The sequence below is a fragment of the Bombina bombina genome, chromosome 11, assembly GCF_027579735.1.
Source record: "Bombina bombina isolate aBomBom1 chromosome 11, aBomBom1.pri, whole genome shotgun sequence".
In the NCBI taxonomy this organism is placed as follows: Eukaryota; Metazoa; Chordata; class Amphibia; order Anura; family Bombinatoridae; genus Bombina; species Bombina bombina.
In genome coordinates this window covers 107,169,839-107,195,806 of record NC_069509.1, presented here as the reverse complement: position 1 = coordinate 107,195,806, position 25,968 = coordinate 107,169,839, and the positions used below count along the sequence as shown (strand labels likewise).

General features: G+C 39.6%; 1 protein-coding gene across 1 annotated transcript in view; it reads right to left on the bottom strand.

Annotated features, from left to right (window-relative positions):
- Positions 1–25,968, bottom strand: part of ADAP1 (ArfGAP with dual PH domains 1) — a 1,315,539-nt gene that overhangs the window by 369,177 nt on the left and 920,394 nt on the right. Inside the window, exon 5 of the mRNA XM_053695288.1 lies at positions 20,700–20,812. Coding sequence (XP_053551263.1) covers positions 20,700–20,812 — 113 coding nt within the window. The remainder of the gene's footprint in view (positions 1–20,699; positions 20,813–25,968) is intronic.

Here is a 25,968-nt window from a genome sequence, read left to right as displayed (position 1 = left end):
CAAAGTTGCCATCAGAAAAAAGTGGTTTTGCGGCTCCATTTTAGTACCAGGTTTCCATTGAAATATTTTGCGCAATACATGCTTTTCGTGTATGTGTAAATTAATGTTGTGTTAATGCTTCCATTCCGATGTCAGATTTCTTGAAGATCACGCCATAAGTTTGTTGCTATGGTAGCCCGACCTTAGGTTATAAAAAAATATATTAGCACCTGTGCTCCTTACTGGTGTTTTGCAAACTAGGCAAAGTGATTTGATCACCTAATAAATAATCAAATAATTTATTTTAACCCCTTAAGGACAAGGACATTTTTCAATTTCTTTCCCTTAAGGACCAGGTTTATTTTTACATTTCTGCTGTGTTTATGTTTAGCTGTAATTTTTCTTACTCATTTACTGTACCCACACATATCATATACTATTTTTCTCACCATTAAATGGACTTTCTAAAGATACCATTATTTTCATCATATCTTATAATTTACTAAAAACATGTTTATAAAATATGATGAAAAAATGACACTTTTTCTAACTATGACCCCCAAAATCTGTTACACATCTACAACCACCAAAAAACAACCATGCTAAATAGTTTCTAAATTTTGTCCTGAGTTTAGAAATACCCAATGTTTACATGTTCTTACAATAAAAAAAAGTAGCACTTTGCTATTTCCAAACCATTTAAACAAATTTTTAGCAATAGTTACATTGGAACACTGATATCTGTCAGGAATCCCTGAATATCCATTGACATGCAGACATCCCAACTCTCCCTGAAGTTCAGGGAGTCTCCTTGATTGTAATAGCGGCTCCCTGATGCCAGCAAATGGAATGCAATCTCCTTGAAATTCCAAGTACCATGATCCAATGTGGCCCAAATCTGGAATAGTGTTTCTTTAAGGAATGCCTTTAGTTGCTGGGACGTTATAGAACCCTCAAAGCATCAGTAACCAAAAAGCCCCCACTGATTTTAATAAAATAAAACACAAATACTACCTTATTTACTGCACATAATTAAACTTTGTATTCTAAAATATTTAAGCATTCAACAAACATACAATCACTGGAAAAAAGGTTTGTTTATGTGGTTGTTCAATAAAGCTACTTTTTTAAATGTGACTTTAGTGGGATGCTACTTTAATGATAAGTCTCTATCTTATTTAGGGATTCAAGGTGTCCAATATATAACTGGGGGGGGGGGTAGCGGTGCAGTAGCAGGTGAAACCACCTCCCTGAAATTAGTTTTTGCAGGTTGGGATGTCTGGACATGTATATATATATATATTAGTAGACAACCCAAAGTATTGATCTAGGCAAATTTTGGTATATTTCATCATTTCACCGCCAAATGCGATCAAATAAAACAAATCGTTCACTTTTTTTTAGAATTTTAGGTTTCTCACTGAAATTATTTACAAACAGTTAGTGCAATCATGGCACAAATGGTTGTAAATGCTTCTCTGGGATCCCCTTTGTTCAGAAATAGCAGACATAAATGGCTTTGCCATTGCTTTCTGGTAATTAGAAGGTAGCTAAATGCTGCTACGCAGTTAAGGGGTTAATTAGGTATCTTGTAGGGTCAGTTTTAACTTTAGTGTAGAGCTCAGCTTCCCACCTGACACATCCCACCCCCTGATCCCTCCCTGACCCCTCTCAAACCGTTCTCTTCCCTCCCCCATCCCACAATTGTCACCGCCATCTTAAGTACTGGCAGAAAGTCTGTGACAAAAAAATCCATAATCTACAGTCAGGCAACAAGATACCACAGAATTTGCTCAGATACCAAGGACCGTGACAAACACCTCATCACACTGTCCCAATCATTCAGAGAAAAAGGTTACAAAACAAGGATTATAAATGCAAAAATGAACTCTGCCCTCAATACTCCACGTTAACACTTACTACAATACAGGGAGAAGAAAAACATATCACGTATCCCACTAGTAGTCAAATACAACCCTGCTGTGGAAGGTATACGAAAAATCATAAAAGACTTACAGCCACTACTCTTAGAGGATCCCACACTCAAAAAAATCTTTCCAAAACCCCCAATCCTGGCATACAGACAACCACCTAACCTAAAGCAGAAACTGGTCCATAGGAAGCTCCCCCTTGAAAAAAAGAACACTCAGAATGGAACCAAGTGCTGCTAATAAAGCTCTCTGCAAACTGTGTCAACTGTGTCATGTGGTATACATGATACATTGCACTGCATGTGAAGTGGGATGCTATATTGGAGAAACAAGCCAAAAACTGCACCTTCGGATGAACTTACACAGACACTCAATCAAAAATCACTGTGAAACAAAATACTGTACCATTTCACCCAACCTGACCACTCCATCCAAAACCTCAAAATCAAAATTCTCAGAGGCAACTTCAAAAACACCATGGAAAGAAAAACCTTTGAAATGAAAATGATAATGCACTTCAACTTGTTTAATTCTGGACTAAATGCGGACTCTGGGTTCTTAACACATTATCAACATTTTTTGTAATGTACTTTCATTCAGTCAATTACATTGTATATTCCACATTCTTTATATGTGGAATATATTTTTTTTTTGTTTTTTTTTAAACTTTTGTATTCCCCCTGTATATACAATTTCACATCTTTATGGATATTGATTCAATGTTGATATATAACTTTATGTCAGTATATGCTCTATGTAAAGCTATATATTTCCCGTCTGTTCTCCTACACTGGACATTGTCTGCATGTTACCTAAGCCCCCCTCATGATTTTTACGACACCTCCTCCTCTACCTGCATTTTCTGTCTTCTTAGCTATTCTGTGTTTTAAGATATAATCTGTAAATTCCATTGAATTGGTCAGTATTGCTTCAGACTTGATAAAGGAAGGAACTCTTCCGAAAGCTTGTCAACTTATAAATGTATAGTTAGTCCAATAAAAAAGTACCATTGCTGAATGAAATACTCTTGTTATTTTGATATATATATATATATATATATATATATATATATATATATATATATATATATGTATATATATATATATATATATGTATATATATATATATATATATATATATATAAATAGTTTCTGCAGTGTAGGTTCCCCACTAACCCCCCAACCTATATGATCCCCCCAAACAGCTCTCTCAACCTCCCCCCTCTTTCTTCCTTTTTGTGGCCATCTTAGGTACTGGCAGCTGTCTGCCAGTACCCAGTCTCTTAACAAAATTGCTAATTTTTATTTTTTTAAATTTCTACCCCATTTTTCCGTAGTGTAGCTGCCCCCCTTTAATATCCTACCCCCCTCCAAGATCCCATTCCAAACAATTATTTCCCACTTCCCTCTCCCTCACCCTCAAGCAGTATTTAGGATTGCCAGACTGGTGTTCAGTTGCGTGCGCGCCCCCACCTCGCATGCGCGCCTCCGCCCCCCTTCGGAACAGCAACCGGAACTAGTCCAGCGATGGGCCGCCCACCCGCCTCCCTGCAGCTGCTTCCACCCACCAATGATCTGCACCATCACTGTCACAGAGTGGCCCTCTCTGCTTCGACAACTCTGCATATCTATTTCTGCAGTGCCCCACTCGTATTGAAATATTATTTTTTGCATATTCTGATATCTATTTTTTTTTTAAACTAGATACATTTTAAGAAATCTACTATTTGTAAGGTGGTTTAACTAGTTCATTACGGTTTTAGCACCTATAATGTGAAAGAACCATATTATGTGTCAGGTATAAAAAATCTAAACCTGTGCAGATTTCTTAGCCAAGTTGATCATGATTTTACTGTCCCACATTGTGATCTGGAGAACAGATTTTAAATATTGTGTCACACAGTTACAGCTTTGCCTTTGCTGTGAAAATTGTTGGCTGTCTTTGAATTGTTACAATGGAGCTAGTTTAACACAGAATTAAGGTTAACCACGAAGTTCAACATGGGCCAATTAAGCTGTAAATGCCACTCTGTTCTTGTGTACTTAGAGGATAACCCTGATTAAATAATAAAATGTTATGGATAAGCTATAGGGGCAAGATTACATATGCGGCGTCGCCAAAAAATTTTTGCGAATGTAGCGATCACATATATGTCGCTGCATACAATTGCGGTGAATATATTTTACACGTCGCCCGCTGTTTTTATTATTATTATTATCAAGTATTTGTAGAGCGCCAACAGGTTCCACAGCGCTATGAACATAGGTGGTATATAAAAAATGATTACAGGGATCAAATGGGGAGAGAGGGTCCTGCCGAGAGTTGCACTGTTCTAGTTGGCTCTTATGAAGGTGAACTACAAACAGCTGGACTCATAGGCTTACATGCTATGGGGTTTAGGGGATAGCAGTGGAGATAGGAAGGTTAGTTGTAGGTTGTAAGCGTCCCTGAATAGTAGAGTCTTGAGAGAGCACTTGAAGCTTTTAAAACTAGGGGAGAGTCTTGTGAAGCAAGGCAGAGAGTTCCATAAGATGGGAGCCAGTCTGGAGAAATCTTGTAGACGGGAATGTGAGGAGGTAACAAGAGAGGAGGAGAGTAGGAGATCATGAGCGGAGCGAAGGAGACGGGAGGGAGAGTATCTGGAGACAAGGTCTGAAATGTAGGGGGGAGCAATGCAATTGAGGGCTTTGTGTGTCAGAGTGAGAATTTTGTGTTTAATCCTGGAGGCAAAAGGAAGCCAGTGAAGGGATTGGCAGAGAGGTGCAGCAGATGAAGAGCGACATGTAAGGAAGATGAGTCTGACAGAGGCATTAATTATGGATTGTAAAGGAGCTAAGCGGCAGGTGGGGAGACTAGAGAGTACAGAGTTGCAGTAATCGAGGCAGGAAAAAATGAGAGAGTGGATTAACCCTTTGAGTGCTAAGCTGGATTTAATAATTTTTCTATTTTTAACAAAAAAATGTTTTGACTTTGGGCCCAGATCCCCAAGACTCATACCATTGGAAAGGTTAGGCGATTACCTTTCCAATGGTGGGTCTTGGGGGTCTGTAGCTGCTCAGATCCCTGAGATACAGGTTTCTAAGCAGCATGCCCCCTTTCCCTATACTTTGTATTGTCAATTTTAAATAAAGTTGCGCGGTGACGTCATCACGTCATTACGCATGATGTCATCGCACGCAACGGGAAGCCCCGGCAATGCCTGTCACTATGCAGGCCTGATCGCCGGGGTAGGAGCGGGTGGGAGCCCCCAGATCACCAAAAAGGTAGTTGAGTGCTAGTGACGGCTCTGAGCCGCCGTTAGCACTCAAGGGGTTAAAATCTTAGTTGTGTCTTGTGTAAGGAAGTGTCAAGGACTGAATGTGAGGAGTGAAAGAAAGATCTGAGTCAAATGTGATCCCGAGACATCGGGCATGTGGGGTAGGGGTAATGATGGCCACTTTATCGCTTGCATGTAATAAAATACCTTTTAAAAAATTACTGGGGGCATTTTATGCTCTATCAATGAGAAATAAAAACCAGGTCTATGACTCAACAAACTCTCTGTCATGCTGACAACAATAAAGGTAACCTGCTATAAACTGTGTAGCCCTTTTTAAACGTTTAAAGACATATCTCTAACCAAGGCAGCCTTTAGTCTCATGAATCATCACTATTTTATTACATTAAATTTGTGTTATTGTCAAGACTAGTGCAAGTCTATAAGATTCAACAGACAAAAGTTAATTCTGAAATTTTAATATTTTAATTTCATACATTTAATATTCAAAGTGGAAAAAGCAAAATGTCATTAAACACTTTGGGGCATATTTATCAATGTGTGAGCGGACATGATACGAAGTAGCGTATCATGTCCGCTGCACATCGATAAATGCCGACAGCATACGCTGTTGGCATTTATCATTGGACCAGCAGTCGTTGTGAACTGATGGTGCAATGCTGCCCCCTGCAGATTTGCGGCCGCTAGCAGGGGGTGTCAATCAACTCAATCGTATTTGATTGGGTTGATTTCTGTCCGCGGTCTATGGAGCAGCGGAGCTTAATAAATATGCCCCTTAGGGCCAACTTGTAAGTTGCACGCTATTTAGCTTGAGTGTAAACTTTGCTAGTGTTGGGTTGCATGCGTATTACAAAATTAAAGTAAAAAGTTTGTGCGAGAGCGAAACCCGGCATGCGCTAAAATATTGCAACAGCATTAACGTATTTTCCCTATGTAAGTCAATGGAAAGCGCAGAAAAAAACAAACTAATACCTATCGCTCACACTAACCTGACAGGTGTTATTCATATACTTAATAATACATTTTTATTTTTACTATGTTAAGAATATAGGAATATAAAATATATACGTAACGTGCATTGGGGTTCTCAATTTAGGTCTAACGCACATGAAGAATTACTAATCTTATATTGCTTTATGAATTATTACATATAAAATAGCTAACAGCTGACATTATGTGTGGCTGAAACACCTGAACTCACATACTATTGGCCATATAGTGTATACTCCTCCTGTACTCAATCTGTAGAATTTGGTGCCACATATATTTAAATCAGGTCAAATCAGGGAACATATTGTGGTCCTCCAGTCCTGTCTGTCTGAATCACTATTGCTTTATCCTACACTAGTTCCCAAGCTATCACCATCTGCTTCACATAGAGTGCTCCTAAAATGTCTTATTCTTGTCCCCTATATAGCAATGGAAGTTCTATACATCTATAATGCCGCAAACAATTTCATAAAATCTACAAAAAAAAAATGGACTTTATGTTTTAGCTCCACTCTCCTGTCAGGTAGGAGAAGGAGCAGGTAGAATATATCATAGTTCATACAAATCTAACCTCTCCAACTTCTGGGTAAAAGCCCTCTCATGTCTATGTTATATGCTTTATACTTTTTACACTCAACTCTAGATTTTCCTCTAACATCTATCCTCCTCCATCATCATCTCCTCTAGCTCATGGTGTATCTCATGCAGCACCTACTCTATGGAACTCTTGTTCTGTGAGCATGTCTCCCACCTTTCAAAGTTTCCAGTATTCTTTGAAATCCCATCTGTTTAAAAAACAGAATTTATGTTTACCTGATAAATTTCTTTCTCCAATGGTGTGTCCGGTCCACGGCTTCATCCTTACTTGTTGGATATTCTCTTCCCCTACAGGAAATGGCAAAGAGAGCACCCAGCAAGAGCTGTCCATATAGCCCCCCCTCTGGCTCCGCCCACCACCCATTCGACCGACGGTTAGGAGAAAAAGGAGAAACTATAAGGTGCCGTGGTGACTGTAGTGTATAAAGAAAGATATTTTTCAAACCTGATTAAAAACCAGGGCGGGCCGTGGACCGGACACACCGTTGGAGAAAGAAATTTATCAGGTAAACATAAATTCTGTTTTCTCCAACATTGGTGTGTCCGGTCCACGGCTTCATCCTTACTTGTGGGAACCAATACCAGAGCTTTAGGACACGGATGAAGGGAGGGAGCAAATCAGGTTACCTAAACAGAAGGCACCACGGCTTGCAAAACCTTTCTCCCAAAAACAGCCTCCGAAGAAGCATAAGTATCGAATTTGTAAAATTTGGCAAAAGTATGCAGAGAAGACCAAGTCGCTGCCTTACAGATCTGATCAACAGAAGCCTCGTTCTTGAAGGCCCATGTGGAAGCCACAGCTCTAGTAGAATGAGCTGTAATTCGTTCAGGAGGCTGCTGTCCGGCAGTCTCATAAGCCAATCGGATGATGCTTTTCAGCCAAAAAGAAAGATAGGTAGCAGTAGCTTTCTGCCCTCTCCTCTTACCAGAATACACGACAAACAAGGATGAAGTTTGTCTGAAATCCTTTGTTGCTTCTAAATAGAATTTCAAAGCACGGACCACATCTAGGTTGTGTAACAAACGTTCCTTCTTCGAAACTGGATTCGGACATAGGGAAGGAACAACTATTATCTGGTTAATATTCCTGTTGGAAACTATTTTTGGAAGAAAACCAGGTTTGGTACGTAAAACTACCTTATCTGCATGAAATACCAGATAGGGAGGAGTACACTGTAAAGCAGATAATTCAGAAACTCTTCTAGCAGAAGAAATAGCAACTAAAAACAGAACTTTCCAAGATAGTAACTTAATATCTATGGAATGCAAAGGTTCAAACGGAGCCCCTTGAAGAACTGAAAGAACTAAATTTAGACTCCATGGAGGAGTCAAAGGTCTGTAGACAGGCTTGATTCTGACTAAAGCCTGTACAAACACCTGTATATCTGGCCAGACGTTTGTGCAACAAAACAGACAGAGCAGATATCTGTCCTTTTAGAGAACTAGCTGACAAACCTTTCTCCAAACCCTCTTGGAGAAAGGAAAGTATCCTCGGAATTTTAATTTTACTCCAAGAGTATCCCTTGGAGTCGCACCAACAGATATATCTTTTCCATATCTTATGGTAAATTTTCCTAGTCACAGGCTTCCTGGCCTGAATCAGAGTATCTATAACCGAATCTGAAAACCCACGCTTAGATAGAATCAAGCGTTCAATTTCCAAGCAGTCAGTTGCAGAGAGACTAGATTTGGATGTTCGAATGGACCTTGTACTAGAAGATCCTGTCTCAAAGGTAGCTTCCATGGTGGAGCCGATGATATATTCACCAGGTCTGCATACCAAGTCCTGCGTGGCCACGCAGGAGCTATCAGCATCACCGAGGCCTTCTCCTGTTTGATCCTGGCTACAAGCCTGGGAAGGAGAGGGAACGATGGAAACACATAAGCTAGATTGAACGACCAAGGCGCCACCAATGCATCCACTAGTATCGCCTTGGGATCCCTGGATCTGGACCCGTATCGAGGAACCTTGTAGTACTGACGAGACACCATCAGATCCATATCTGGAGTGCCCCATAGTTGAGTTAACTGGGCAAAGACCTCCGGGTGGAGTTCCCACTCCCCCGGATGGAAAGTCTGACGACTCAAATAATCCACCTCCCAGTTGTCTACTCCTGGGATGTGAATTGCAGATAGATGGCAGGAGTGATCCTCCGCCCATTTGATGATCTTGGATACCTCTCTCATCGCCAAGGAACTCTTTGTTCCCCCCTGATGATTGATGTACGCTACAGTCGTCATGTTGTCCGACTGAAATCTTATGAATCCGGCCTCCGCTAGTTGAGGCCAAGCCAGGAGCGCATTGAATATCGCTCTCAGTTCCAAAATGTTTATCGGGAGAAGAGACTCTTCCCGAGACCATAGACCCTGAGCTTTCAGGGAGTCCCAGACGGCGCCCCAGCCTAAGAGACTGGCGTCAGTCGTGACGATGACCCACTCTGGTCTGCGGAAAACTCATTCCCTGAGACAGGTGATCCTGAGTCAACCACCAGCGGAGTGAGTCTCTGGTTACCTGGTCTACTTGAATCTGGGGAGACAAGTCTGCATAATCCCCATTCCACTGATTGAGCATGCACAGTTGCAATGGTCTTAGATGAATTCAAGCAAAAGGAACCACGTCCATTGCTGCAACCATTAATCCTATTACCTCCATGCACTGAGCTATGGAAGGCTGAGGAATAGATTGAAGAACTTGACAAGCGTTTAGAAGCTTTAAATTTCTGACCTCTGTCAGAAATATTTTAATTTTTACAGAATCTATTATTGTTCCCAGAAAAGGAACCCTTGTGGACGGGGACAGGGAACTCTTTTCCATGTTCACCTTCCACCCGTGAGACCTGAGAAAGGCTAATACAATGTCTGTATGAGCCCTTGCTTTGGAAAGAGACGACGCTTGAATTAGAATGTCGTCTAGGTAAGGTGCTACAGCAATGCCCCTCGGCCTTAGCACCGCTAGAAGGGACCCTAGCACCTTTGTGAAAATTCTGGGAGCAGTGGCTAAACCGAATGGAAGAGCCACGAACTGATAATGTTTGTCCAGAAAGGCGAACCTCAGGAACTGATGATGATCTTTGTGGATAGGAATATGCAGGTACGCATCCTTTAAATCCACGGTAGTCATATATTGACCCTCCTGGATTGTTGGTAAAATCGTCCGAATGGTTTCCATTTTGAAAGATGGAACTCTGAGGAATTTGTTTAGAATTTTTAAATCCAGAATTGGTCTGAAGGTTCCCTCTTTTTTGGGAACTATGAACAGGTTTGAGTAAAAACCCAGGCCTTGTTCCGCTGTTGGAACTGGGTGAATCACTCCCATCTTTAATAGGTCTCCTATGCAATGTAAGAATGCCTGTCTCTTTATCTGGTCTGAAGATAAGCGAGACATGTGGAACCTTCCCCTTGGAGGAAGTTCCTTGAACTCTAGAAGATACCCCTGAGAGACTATTTCTAGTGCCCAGGGATCCGGAACATCTCTTGCCCAAGCCTGAGCAAAGAGAGAAAGTCTGCCCCCTACTAGATCCGGTCCCGGATCGGGGGCTACCCCTTCATGCTGTCTTGGTAGCAGCAGCAGGCTTCTTGGCCTGTTTACCCTTGTTCCAGCCTTGCAATGGTTTCCATGCTGGTTTAGGCTGGGAAGCGTTGCCTTCTTGTCTAGAGGCTGCAGAGTTAGGATTTGGTCCGTTCCTGAAATTGCGAAAGGAACGAAAATTAGATTTGTTCTTAGCCTTGAAAGGCTTATCCTGTGGGAGGGCATGGCCCTTACCACCAGTAATATCAGAAATAATCTCTTTCAATTCCGGCCCAAAAAGGGTCTTACCCTTGAAAGGAATATTAAGCAATTTAGTTTTGGATGACACATCCGCCAACCAAGATTTTAGCCAAAGCGCTCTGCGAGCCACTATAGCAAAACCTGAATTTTTCGCCGCTAACTTAGCCAACTGGAAAGCGGCATCCAAGATAAAGGAATTAGCGAACTTCAGTGCGTGAATTCTGTCCATGACTTCATCATATGGAGTCTCCTTTTGGAGCAAATTTTCTAGTTCCTCGAACCAAAAAGACGCTGCCGTGGTGACAGGAATAATGCACGAAATTGGTTGAAGAAGGAAACCTTGCTGGACAAATATCTTTTTTAGCAATCCTTCCAATTTTTTATCCATAGGATCTTTGAAAGCGCAACTGTCCTCAATAGGAATAGTTGTGCGCTTGGCTAGCGTTGAAACTGCCCCCTCAACCTTAGGAACCGTTTGCCATGCGTCCCTTCTGGGGTCGACAATGGGGAACATTTTCTTGAATATAGGAGGTGGAACAAAAGGTATACCTGGCCTTTCCCACTCCTTGGTCACTATGTCCGCCACCCTCTTGGGTATCGGAAAGGCATCAGCGTGCACTGGGACCTCTAAGAATTTGTCCATTTTGCACAGCTTCTCTGGAATTACCAAAGAATCACAATCATCGAGCGTAGTTAGCACCTCCTTAAGCAGGGCGCGGAGATGTTCTAACTTAAATTTAAATGCCACGATATCAGGTTCTGCCTGCTGTGAAACTTTTCCTGAATCGGAAACTTCCCCTTCAGACAGACCCTCCCTCACTGCCAATTCAGATTGATGTGAGGGTACAACAGATAAGTTATCGTCAGCGCCAACTTGCTCATCCTCTGTGTTTAAAACTGAGCAATCACGCTTTCTAGGAAATGATGGCAGTTTGGATAATAAATTTGCTATAGAATTATCCATTACTGCAGTTAATTGCTGCATAGTAACAAGCATTGGCGCGCTAGATGTACTAGGTATCGCCTGCGCGGGCAAAACTGGTGTTGACACAGAAGGAGAGGATGAGGAACTATCCCCACTATCTTCATCTTGGGCAATTCTATTAAATGTGACATCACTGTCCTGACTTTGTTTGGACGCCCTGGCACATGTTGCACAAATAGTTAAAGGGGGAACCACCTTGGCCTCTATACACACAGAACATATGCTATCTGAAGGTACAGACATGTTAGACGGAATTTGGCAGGCTAATAATGCAATAAAAACGTTTTTAAACAAAACCGTTACTGTCCCTTTAAATAATAAAAAGGCACCCTTTATTTCTGCAAGTTTGAAAAACTATGAAAGCAATATCCGATTTTAACAAAATTTGCACCCCAGTGTCCTAATGCCTTGAAAGTATTGCACACCAAGGCCTAAATTTAGAGTTGGGCGGTAGCCGTGAAAACCAGCGTTAGAGGCTCCTAACGCTGGTTTTAGGCTACCGCCGGTATTTGGAGTCAGTCAGGAAAGGGTCTAACGCTCACTTTGCAGCCGCGACTTTTCCATACCGCAGATCCCCTTACGTCAATTGCGTATCCTATCTTTTCTATGGGATCTTTCTAACTCCGGTATTTAGAGTCGTGGCTGAAGTGAGCGTTAGAAATCTAACGACAAAACTCCAGCAGCAGAAAAAAGTCAGTAGTTAAGAGCTTTCTTGGCTAACGCCGGTTTATAAAGCTCTTAACTACTGTGCTCTAAAGTACACTAACACCCATAAACTACCTATGTACCCCTAAACCGAGGTCCCCCCACATCGCCGCCACTCGATTAAATTTTTTTAACCCCTAATCTGCCGACCACCACCTACGTTATACTTATGTACCCCTAATCTGCTGCCCCTAACACCGCCGACCCCTATATTATATTTATTAACCCCTAATCTGCCCCCCTCAACGTCGCCTCCACCTGCCTACACTTATTAACCCCTAATCTGCCGAGCGGATCTCACCGCTACTATAATAAAGTTATTAACCCCTAATCCGCCTCACTCCCGCCTCAATAACCCTATAATAAATAGTATTAACCCCTAATCTGCCCTCCCTAACATCGCCGACACCTAACTTCAATTATTAAACCCTAATCTGCTGACCGAATCTCGCCGCTACTGTAATAAATGGATTAACCCCTAAAGCTAAGTCTAACCCTAACACTAACACCCCCCTAAGTTAAATATAATTTAAATTTAACGAAATAAATTAACTCTTATTAAATAAATTATTCCTATTTAAAGCTAAATACTTACCTGTAAAATAAACCCTAATATAGCTACAATATAAATTATAATTATATTATAGCTATTTTAGGATTTATATTTATTTTACAGGTAACTTTGTATTTATTTTAACCAGGTACAATAGCTATTAAATAGTTAAGAAATATTTAATAGCTAAAATAGTTAAAATAATTACAAAATTACCTGTAAAATAAATCCTAACCTAAGTTACAATTAAACCTAACACTACACTAGCAATAAATTAATTAAATACAATACCTACAATTACCTACAATTAAACCTAACACTACACTATCAATAAATTAATTAAATACAATACCTACAAATAACTACAATTAAATAAACTAACTAAAGTACAAAAAATAAAAAAGAACTAAGTTACAAAAAATAATAAAATATTTACAAACATTAGAAAAATATTACAACAATTTTAAAATAATAAAAACCTACTCTAAGCCCCCTAATAAAATTACAAAGCCCCCCAAAATAAAAAAATGCCCTACTCTATTCTAAATTAAAAAAGTTCAAAGGTCTTTTACCTTACCAGCCCTGAACAGGGCCCTTTGCGGGACATGCCCCAAGAAATTCAGCTCTTTTGCCTGTAAAAAAACACATACAATACCCCCCCCAACATTACAACCCACCACCCACATACCCCTAATCTAACCCAAACCCCCCTTAAATAAACCCTAACACACTAAGCCCTTGAAGATCTCCCTACCTTGTCTTCACCACACCGGGTCCCGATCTGTCCAGAAGAGCCTCCGAAATCTTCATCCAAGCCCAAGCAGGGGCTGAAGAGTGACGTCCATCCTCCGGCTGAAGTCTGAATCCAAGCGGCAAATGAAGAAGTCCATCTTCGGGAAGAAATCTTCATCCTATCCGGGCAGAAGAGGACATCCGGACCGGCAAACATCTTCATCCAAGCCGCATCTTCTATGTTGTTCTATCGGATGACGAGCGGCTGATTTTGAAGACCTCCGGCGCGGATCCATCCTCTTCGTTCGACGTCCAACTGAAGAATGAAGGTTCCTTTAAATGACGTCATCCAAGATGGCATCCCTCGAATTCCGATTGGCTGATAGGATTCTATCAGCCAATCGGAATTAAGGTAGGAATATTCTGATTGGCTGATGGAATCAGCCAATCAGAATCAAGTTCAATCCGATTGGCTGATCCGATCAGCCAATCAGATTGAGCTCGCATTCTATTGGCTGTTCCGATCAGCCAGTAGAATGTGAGCTCAATCTGATTGGCTGATCGGATCAGCCAATCGGATTGAACTTGATTCTGATTGGCTGATTCCATCAGCCAATCAGAATTTTCCTACCTTAATTCCGATTGGCTGATAGAATCCTATCAGCCAATCGGAATTCGAGGGACGCCATCTTGGATGACGTCCCTTAAAGGAACCGTCATTCTTCAGTTGGACATCGTCGGAAGAAGATTGGTCCACGCTGGAGGTCTTCACGATGGAGCCGTTCCTCATCGGATGAAGATAGAAGATGCCGCTTGGATCAAGATGGTTGCCGGTCTGGATCACCTCTTCTTCCCGGATAGGATGAAGACTTTGGAGCCTCTTCTGGACCTCTTCAGCCGCAGGATTATGGATCACCAGCCCCCGCTTGGGTTGGATGAAGATTTTGGAGCCAGGACCGATCGGTGATACCCGGTGAGGTGAAGATAAGGTAGGAAGATCTTCAGGGGCTTAGTGTTAGGTTTATTTAAGGGGGGTTTGGGTTAGATTAGGGGTATGTGGGTGGTGGGTTGTAATGTTGGGGGGGTATTGTATGTGTTTTTTACAGGCAAAAGAGCTGAATTTCTTGGGGCATGCCCCGCAAAGGGCCCTGTTCAGGGCTGGTAAGGTAAAAGAGCTTTGAACTTTTTTAATTTAGAATAGGGTAGGGCATTTTTTTTATTTTGGGGGGCTTTGTTATTTTATTAGGGGGCTTAGAGTAGGTGTAATTAGTTTAAAATTGTTGTAATATTTTTCTAATGTTTGTAAATATGTTTTTATTTTTTGTAACTTAGTTCTTTTTTATTTTTTGTACTGTAGTTAGTTTATTTAATTGTAGTTATGTGTAGGTATTGTATTTAATTAATTTATTGATAGTGTAGTGTTAGGCTTAATTGTAGATAATTGTAGGTATTTTATTTAATTAATTTATTGATAGTGTAGTGTTAGGTTTAATTGTAACTTAGGTTAGGATTTATTTTACAGGTAAATTTGTAATTATTTTAACTATTTTAGCTATTAAATAGTTCTTAACTATTTAATAGCTATTGTACCTGGTTAAAATAAGTACAAAGTTACCTGTAAAATAAATATTAATCCTAAAATAGCTACAATATAATTATAATTTATATTGTAGCTATATTAAGATTTATTTTACAGGTAAGTATTTAGCTTTAAATAGGAATAATTTATTTAATAAGAGTTAATTTATTTCGTTAGATTAAATTATATTTAATTTAGGGGGGTGTTAGTGTTAGGGTTAGACTTAGCTTTAGGGGCTAATACATTTATTAGAATAGCGGTGAGCTCGTCGGCAGATTAGGGGTTAATGTTTGAAGTTAGGTGTCGGCGATGTTAGGGAGGGCAGATTAGGGGTTAATACTATTTATTATAGGGTTATTGAGGCGGGAGTGAGGCGGATTAGAGGTTAATAACTTTATTATAATAGCGGTGCGGTCCGCTCGGCAGATTAGGGGTTAATAAGTGTAGGCAGGTGGAGGCGACGTTGTGGGGGGCAGATTAGGCGTTAATAAATATAGTATAGGGGTCGGCAGTGTTAGGGGCAGCAGATTAGGGGTACATAGGGATAATGTAAGTAGCGGCGGTTTACGGAGCGGCAGATTAGGGGTTAAAAAAATATGCAGGGGTCAGCGATAGCGGGGGCGGCAGATTAGGGGTTAATAAGTGTAATGCTAGGGGTGTTTAGACTCGGGGTACATGTTAGAGTGTTAGGTGCAGACGTAGGAAGTGTTTCCCCATAGCAAACAATGGGGCTGCGTTAGGAGCTGAATGCGGCTTTTTTGCAGGTGTTAGGTTTTTTTTCAGCTCAAACAGCCCCATTGTTTTCTATGGGGGAATCGTGCACGAGCACGTTTTTGAAGCTGGCCGCATCCGTAAGCACCGCTGGTATCGAGAGTTGAAGTTGCGTTAAATATGCTATACGCTCCTTTTTTGGAGCCTAACGCAGCCATTCTGTGAACTCTCAATACCAGCGGTATTTAAAAGGTGCGGCCAGAAAAAAGCATGCGTAGCTAACGCACCCCTTTGGCTGCAGAACTCTAAATCTAGGCGCAAGTTTCAAGAATTTAACCCTTAAAATGAGCAAACCGGAGCTATTTGTTCAAATCAACAATCTTAACACACTACAATCACTGCCACAGCCTTGCTGCGGCTTTTTTACCACTGAAGTAAACCTTCCTGAGTCCGTTTTTGAGCCACAGGACCCCTCACATGAAGCTGCATGCACTGCCTTGGAAGAAAACTGCGCAATTGAGGCGCGAAAATGGGGCCTCCTTCCTCTGAGTGAAGGGGCCTTTCTGACTGGAATAGTAGTCTAACCAACTGCCAGGCGAAAAAAACGTTCCCAAAGTGTTTTTAATTACACAAACACACTTTAAATGCCATATAAATATGATATAAACCAATCGATTTAGCCCACAATAGTGTCAACCAGTATAGAGCCCATTTATAAGCCTTAATCTGTTATGAGTCTAAGAAAATGGCTTCCTTATCCCTTAAGGGAAAAACTGACAGTCTTCTAGCATTAACATGTCTTGTTAGAAATATGACTGATCATACCTGAAGCAGATAAGCCTGCAAACTGTTCCCCCCAACTGAAGTTCTCTGGTTTCAACAGCCCTGCGTGGGAACAGTAATGGATTTTAGTTACTAGTGCTAAAATCATACTCCTCTTTAACAGAAATATTCTTCATTTTCTGTTGTAGAGTAAATAGTACAAACCAGCACTATTTTAAAATAACAAACTCTTGATAGAAGAATAAAAAACTACAACTAACACCACATACTCTTTACCATCCCCGTGGAGATGCTACTTGTTCAGAGCGGCAAAGAGAATGACTGGGGGGCGGAGCCAGAGGGGGGGCTATATGGACAGCTCTTGCTGGGTGCTCTCTTTGCCATTTCCTGTAGGGGAAGAGAATATCCCACAAGTAAGGATGAAGCCGTGGACCGGACACACCAATGTTGGAGAAACATCTATTAACTTCCCTCCCACCTGTTTACCACCATCCACCACCTATAAACTATTCTACAAACTGAGTCAAGAAACCCCTACACCTTCTGTTTCACTCATCCTTAAAGAGACACTAAATTAATTTCCATTATAAAAATGTGCACAATCTTTTTATATGCACGTCGAGGCACCTGCTCCTACTGAGCATGTGGGAATGTTCATTGTATATATGTATATGTGTGTTGTGATTGGCTGATGGCTGTGACATGATACAGGGGGAAGGAAAATATAAGTAAGTTTGAAATTTGTCAGAAAAGAAAATTTACTACTCACTTGAAGTTCACACAAAGTGCTATTGAGTTGTCTTTTTATTATACATTTGTTGATTGCGTAATTCTACTGTATTTAATGATTGTCATGAGTCTAATGTCTTTTGATATTTTCTGTGTAGAAGTTCTGAGAGGGAAATAAGGTTTGAGAAGGGAGACATGAAAGGTGGGATGTATGCGATATGAATCCGGCAACTTTAGAGTGACTGAGTTATGGTTAATTATTTTGATAATCATAAGGTACAACAAACAATCCACTGAATTTATTTCTAGGTGTGTGCAGTTTCAAGTGTTAAGAATAGAGCCAGACCATGTCGCCAACTTGGTATTCAGGGACCAGTCTTCTGAGGTCACAATAGTGTTTTTGTTTGGCTTGGGCTTGTTTTAGGTTGTTCTGAAGCATTTTGAAACTCATAGCTATGGTTTTAATGGTGTCATTCACCAACGGTGAGGATGTTTCAATGCGAGGGAAGAGATGGAAACTAGGATGGAATCCATAGTTAGCGTAGAAAGGAGAAACTTGAGTAGATTAGTTTACTGAGATTTTGTAGGCAAATTCAGAGGTTGGAAGAAGAGAAGCCCAGTTATCCTGTTCAAATGTGCAGTGGCACCGCAGATACTGCTCCAAACATTGATTTGTTCGATCGGTTTGCCTATTCGTCTGGGTAAGGTATGCAGTACTAAGCCTTCTATCTAGCTGAAGCGTTTGGCACAACTGTGTCCAAAATTTCGAGGTAAATTGGGAACCTTGGTCCAAGGTGATGGAATTGGAAAGTCCATGGAGCTTAACTATGTGAATGAGAAAAAAGTTGGCAGTTTCAGACGAAGTGGGTAGTGAATGACTGGGAATGAAATGTGCCATTTTGGTGAACAAGTCCACAACAACCATTATGGTGTTGTAGTTAGAGGAGGCTGGAAGATCTACTATAAAATCTATGGCAATATCCTTCCAGGGTCTATCCAAGATGGGAAGGGACATCAGCATGCCATAAGGGTGGTTTCTTTGAGGCTTGCACTTGGTACAGATAGGACAGGACTTGATACAATTCCTAACTATGATGGACATTTTTGGCCACCAGTAGTCCCTCTTCAAGAGGTCCATTGTTTTGTGGAAGCCTGGATGACCAGAGTTAAGAGAGCCATGTACCAAGTGCAGGATGTCTGGTTGTAGATTAGTGGGAACGTAAATTAGGTCATTGTAGTAACACAACGCATCTGAACGTTTTTCGTGAGGTAGATGCTGGTCAGCGAGCTGGAAATCTCGGAATAGAGAGACCTTGTCTGTGGTAAAACCAATAAACTGTTCATAGGGTATAATGGAGGAAGGTGAACTGCTGTAGTGTGGTCTGGGTATCTTTCTGGAGAGAGCTTCCGCTTTTCTGTTTTTTGTACTTGGTCTGTAGGTGATGAGGAAGTTGAACCTAGAGAAGAAAAGATTCCACCTGACTTGTCATGATGTTAATGTTTTGTTGGTCTTGAGGTATTCGAGATTTCTGTGGTCGGTATATATTAATATAGGTAGAGTGGTACCCTCCAACAGGTGACGCCAGTGTTCTAGGGATGCTTTTATTGCTAACAGTTCTTTCTCACTATACAATAATTCACTTCTGAGGGGCTCAGTCTGATGTCGAGATTGTGCTGCCACATCTAAGGAATACAAGAAGAACCTGATGTCCCTTGGCAGTATGTTTCTGGTGCTAGTTCTGGTAAGAAAGTCCTGAGCTCGTAGGGTACACCTTGGATGTACAGTGTTTGTAGACCATGTCTGGATGTGAGGGTCCACAGGCCTGAGCCGAGGTAGGAGGTGTGTCCGACGGCAGCGCCGCAAGTTGCTGATGACGTCACCAGCCAGCGGGCTGTGAAGAGGCGAGAGCCGTAGCGGTTTGTGGCACTTCCCTGCTGATTCTGAACCTTTCAACTGAAATCTCTTTGCCATCTATAAGGACTTTCTCCTTACCTGCCATTCAAGAGGCGAGAGCCGTAGCGGTGACGTCCTCAGCAACTTGGGCACTGCCGTCGGACACACCTCCTACCTCAACTCAGGCCTGCGGACCCTCACATCCTGCTGTGCAACAAACCGCTACGGCTCTCGCCTCTTGAATGGCAGGTAAGGAGAAAGTCCTTATAGATGGCAAAGAGATTTTAGTTGAAAGGTTCAGAATCAGCAGGGAAGTGAGAGCTTAGGTATGCAGAGTTCTGAAGGCAAAAACGGTTATACTGTCATGACGGCAGGATAAATCCTTAAGGCTTGAGAATCACAGGAATGAAGGGCGCAACCACCCTCCTCAAAAACAAATTACCAAACAATGAGTGTGTGCAGATAGAGGTGAAGGATTTCAGTGTTAAAGGGTCAGGGAAATCCATGACAATTATACTTTAAAAACTAGATTGTAAATTCTACAGAGCAGGACCCTCATCTTCCTGTATCAATTCCATTGACCACTGTCTATTGCATTGTTCTGCTTACCCCAATGACTATGTGTTTAGTGCTGGCCTGTATCCCCCCCCCCCCCCAATTTTAAAGTCTCAACCCATCCCTCTTCTATATTATTATTATAATAATTTATTGGTATAGAGCTGCAACATTTTGTAAAGCTGGACATAATTTTTCATGTACAATAAGTCTCCCAAACCCAGTCCTCAGGACTCTTAACAGACCAGATATTAATTATATCTTAACTAGATAAATCAGCTGATGAGTGACAGAAGGTTACTAAACCATGGCTACTGATCAGCTAATTATTTCACATGTGCTCTAGTTAAGATATAATTAATATTTGGCCTGATAAAGGGACATGAAACCCAAAAAATGTATTTCATGATTTTGGTAGAATATACAGTTTTAAACAACGTCCAAGTTTTTTAAAGGAGCAGCAATGCACTACTGGTTTCTAACTGAACACAGGTGAGCCAAAGACAATCGTTATATATATGCAGCCACCAATAAGCAGTTAGAACCTAGGTTCTTTGCTGTGTTTTTATCATGAATGTGTTGATTATGCAAATCTACTGTATTTACAGGCCCTTTAAGAGCTATTTCAATTTACTTCTATTATAAAATTATCTTGGTATCCTTTGTTGAAAAGCAAACCTGAAGGTTTAGGAAAAACATTGTACTACTTTAAGATAGCTGGCGATTGGTGGCTATACACATATGCCTCGTATTATTGGCTCACCGGATGTGTTCAACTTTAAACTGCATTGCTGCTGACTTTAACTTTGCAGGAGTTACACATAGTTGTGTCCCTTTAAAACTGTACTGTAAAAGATGCCTTCATGCTGTAAAATACATGATAAGCAGCCTAGTGCAAACTAATTCTGTGTTATAAGAAATTATACTCACATCATTTTTGTTGAAATATTTTAAAGCCCCTTCTCGTTCTGAGAGTACAAACTTTCGACTTAAAAACTGTCCATTATCACGTCCTCGTTTCCATAGCAACCCTTCCCTGTAACCTGCGTGTGTGTGGGGGAAACAAAAATAAAAATTAATTCTCCATGCACTAATCACCAAGGAGAACAGCTTTGTATAGATATTTCACACACCTTAGTTTATAAGTCCAGAGAAGAAGATAGATAGCAGCGGCCTCAGCATTGCTGCCAAGGTAGAAGCGACTTGTAACACAGACGTTTGCAAGGAGATGTGAAAATACATATTGATTCATATTTGTAAAGATCGATAGATAGATGATAGTGCATATTTGCAAAATGCAGCTTTGGGTATATATTTAAATGCAACTCTAATCTCCCTTTTCAATTTCATTATAATGTAACCTGTGATTAAAGCTCCACACAGCTCTATCAATTATTTAGAAAACTACTGAACTGATTTGATTAGAGTTTTCCAGTTTGATTATTTTTGGAATTCCATCATTCAGTTAGATTGGTGACTGAATTAGAGTTATAAGCAGTTGAAAGATCAGTATGAATTTATTAAAGTCACATTAAATTAATTTTAATGTATAATACATTTTTTAACATAACATTTATTGGTTCTAAGCTTGTGAGGCCTTTTACTGTCCTCCAATTCAGACATGGAAGCTTTCTGGTTATCCTACTGACTAACTAATAAAACTCACTGGTTTCCAGGAGCTGAAAGCCACTGCAGACCAACAGATTGCCTAATTGCATTTACTAAACAATTATCTTATATATTTTGTATTAAAGGCACATAAAAGTTCAAAAATAATAATAATAATAATTATTGCCCTTTAAAGTCAGCTCCAGAGGAGCAATGAGACCTAGGTGATATAATGAGACAACGACAAAGTAGTGCACTTCAGCTCCAGTGTCTACCTAGGTATGCTTTTTAACAAAGGAAATCATGTGAACAAAGTAGACCTGATAGTAAAGTAAATTGAAAAGTTTAATTCTAAAATGCCATATCCCTTTAATGAAAATACCAAAAAATGTTTTCACTGCCACCAATACAAGAATAACAGAGAGAGAATTAACCCACATGTTATATTATTTTTATCTTATAATTTTAAAGACTTTTTTAATATGTGTAAATACTTCACTAACAATAATCTCTGGCAATAAAATGGTTTCATTAAAGTGCACATTAACAGCAGGTTTTCTGAGATTACAGATAATCCTTCTTGCAAAGTAAATGTGCTTGTATAGCAAGATATGTTGGGATCTGCGCTGTAACTGACATCCTGTACTTGACATATCTACAACATACAGCACTTTATTTGTACAGCTGGTAAAACTTAGCATGTAAATATTTCACTGTCACAGATCAGTAGGAAGTATTTTCATCTAAACTTTAATTCTTGGTAAAAAAAATATTAAAATAAACAGATTTATTAATTTTTTTAGGTAATATTATTTAACAGGAAGATTTTAATCTACCCAAATACAAAGCTAATGTAATATACCAAAGATAAAATATTGAACTGAGTATCCATTTGCTCAATGCTTGCTTATGACACATAAGACTTTCATTGTCCTTGGTGTAATGCCTATTTGCAGTTAAACTTAAAGGGACAGTCTACAATATAATTGTTAACGTTTTAAAAGATACATTATACCTTTATTATCCATTCCCCAGTTTTGCATAACCAACACAGTTATGTTAATATACTTTTTACCTCTGTGATTACCTTGTATCTTGATTATCTTCTGACAGCCCCCTGATCAAATGACTTTTTATTTATTATCTATTAACTTGCATTTAGTGCTGTGTTGTGCTAAATCATAAATAACTTTTCAGGTGTGAACACAATGTTATCTATATGGCCCACATGAACTAGCAGTCTCCTGTTGTGAAAAGCAAATAAAAAAGCATGTAGTGGCTGTCTATAGATGGCTTAGAAACAGGCAGACATTTAGAGGTTATAAAGTATATTAACATAACATTGTTGTTTGTTCAAAGCTGGAGAATGGGTAGAAAAGGCATTATCTATCTTTTTAAACAATAACAATTAATACTCGTAATCTAGCTGTTAGTGTAGACTGTCCCTTTAAAGGGAGATGCAAGCTAAAATGATACTGTTATAGTTCAGATAGTGCATGTTAAGTTTACTACTATTGGTAAATGCAGTTTGTTCTCTTGGCATCCTTTATTTAAAAGCATACCTCGGTAGGCAAAGAAGCACCAATGCACTACAAGGAGCTAACAGATGATTGGTAGTTGCATATATACCTCTTGTCATTGGCTCATCTGATTTGTTCAGCTATCTCAAAGTATTGTATTGCTGCTCTGGAGCTGATTTTAAAGGGACAGTAAAGTTATAATTAAACGTTAAAGGGCCACTAAACCCAAAATCTTTCTTTCATGATTCAGATAGAGAATAGAAATTTAAACAACATTACCATTTACTTCTATTATTTATTTTGCTTCATTTTTTTAGATATCCTTAGTTAAAGAAAAAGCAATGCACATGGTGAGCCAATCACACGAGGCTTCTATGTGCAGCAACCAATCAGCAGCTACTGATCATATCTTGATATGCTTTTCAGCAAAGAATATCAAGAGAATAAAACAAATTAGATAATATAAGTAAATTAGAAAGATGTTTACAATTGCATTCTCTTTCTAAATCATGAAAGAAAAAATGTGGGTGTCATGTCCCTTTAAGGATTTAGACAGAACATGCAATTTTAAACAACTTTCCAATTTACTTCTATTATCAAATCTGCTTTGTTATATATATATATATATATATATATATATATATATATATAATCCTCCAAATAAGATGCACTCTCAGGTCTTTTTGCAAAGTGAAACAAAATCTTGTTTATTGATGAAACGTTTTTAGGGATATCTTCCGCTTCATCAGCATAACACACAAGTGAACAATGTGACCATTATATACATGCACACAAATTATGAAAAAATGAAACAACAAGCAATACCTGTGTATATTCAGTGAACAAACCGCCACAGCATCATGCTGGAACGCAAGCCATGCGTTCCAGATTGTGTGAAAACCGTATGTGAATGCCAAAATGTTAATTTAAAACTAAATTAGTGCAAAGCCGCTTGGCCAACCATAAGTATATAAAATAAATTTACATTAGGTGTACATCCATCCGATTCCTAGGAAAAAAATTCTAATATCCCCGGATGCTCATAAGTGATCAGTGACATCGTAAACAATGTCCATATCAATCTTTTGCAAAAAATAAACATTTACATGTGTTTAGATATCTCATAGTGTTGTTAGATCTTTACTTCATTGGACACACTCACTCACTTGTTGATGGATAGATCATGGCAACCCACATAAACATCTCTCCGTGTATACTCAACTACGGTGTCTGTGCTGAGTCAAAGAAGCTTAAACAGTATGTCAATCAGCACAGTACGCGGTATTAGAGTGATAAGCGGTCTAAGGAACATTGAAGTTAAAGGGTTAAAGGGACAGTCTACACCAGAATTTTTATTGTTTTAAAAGATAGATAATCCCTTTATTACCCATTTCCCAGTTTTGCATAACTAACACAGTTATAATAATATACTTTTAACCTCTGTGATTATCTTGTATCTAAGCCTCTGCAAACTGCCCCTTTTTTCAGTTATTTTGACAGACTTGCAGTCTAGCCAATCAGTGCCTGCTCCCAGATAACTTCTCGTGCACGAGCACAGTGTTATCTATATGAAATACGTGAACTAACACCCTCTACTGGTGAAAAACTGTTAAAATGCAATCTGAAAGAGGTGGGCTTCAAGGTCTAAGAAATTAGCATATGAACCTCCTAGGTTAAGCTTTCAACTAAGAATACCAAGAGAACAAAGCAAAATTGGTGATAAAAGTAAATTGGAAAATTGTTTAAAATGACATGCTCTATCTGAATCATGAAAGTTTATTTTGGCCTAGACTGTCCCTTTAAATAAAAAAATTTAATGGAATTGATGAAAGTTTATCGTTCTAAGTAAGAAAATGCAATAGAACAGTTGCTCATATCTAATTGAGAACTATTCATCAAAGTAAAAATAGCATTCACAAAACCATTATACTGCCAATTCATGGCACACAGACTACAATATGTTAATTCAATCTCGCAGTGATGAACGATCACTCTGATATATATATATATATATATATATATATATATATATAGAGAGAGAGAGAGAGAGAGAGAGAGAGAGAGAGAGAAAACCAGGATATTAGCCCTTTTATAGCTATATGGTGTCATAGTGTCGCTTCCCAGACTTTTATCACTGCCATATTGGCAGTGTAATGTATAATTATATAGCATATTATATCTCACACATGATTTGGTGTAACTGCCACCCCTTGATATATCTCACTTATACTCATTATATTCTAGTCCACTGATTGTAATGCTACACTGTCGTTACTTTTGTCGTATAGTGTCCTTGAAGGAAATTTATTTATTTCACATGTTTCCCATTGATCACCTATATGTGTACAGAGGAGATCGTCCAGATAATATAGATGTGTAGAACTGGATGAGCCTTTATATTAGATCTAGGAGAAAAATAAATGGGTAACCTTATGAAATGGGGTGTCTTAACTTGATAGTGCAAAAGGAACACAGTTGTGACCCAATTGCACTACAAATCTGGTAGTAAGTCAGTAGGTCTACCCCCAGTGGGGCCTGGCCTACAGCTATCCCCAGAACGAAGCCAACCCCACATTGCAAATGTACCCCTGGTATGTGTCTCCAATCTAAGTAAGCATCCTAAAGTAATATATATAGATATAATTTGTTAAAGACTAAACCTGGGTTGGTTGATAGGAGCATGAACTATGTATAACATTTCTAAAAACAAACTTGCAAACACTGCTGCCAAATGGCTTAAGACACGTGCCCGTTCCTGAGCTTTCCGTGGATGACTCTTTAAAGGGATAGTCTAGTCCAAAATAAACTTTCATGATTCAGATAGAGAATGTAATTTTAAACAATTTTCCAATTTACTTTTATAACAAATTTTGCTTTGTACTCTTGGCATTCTTAGCTAAAAGCTAAACCTTCTCTTCTCTCATGGCATTTTGACAGTTTTTCACCACTAGAGGGTGTTAGTTCATGTGTGTCATAAAGATAACACTGTGCTCATGCACGTGGAGTTCCTAGCAGCCAGCACTGATTGGCTAAAATGAATGTCTGTCAAAAGAACTGAAATAAGGGGGCAG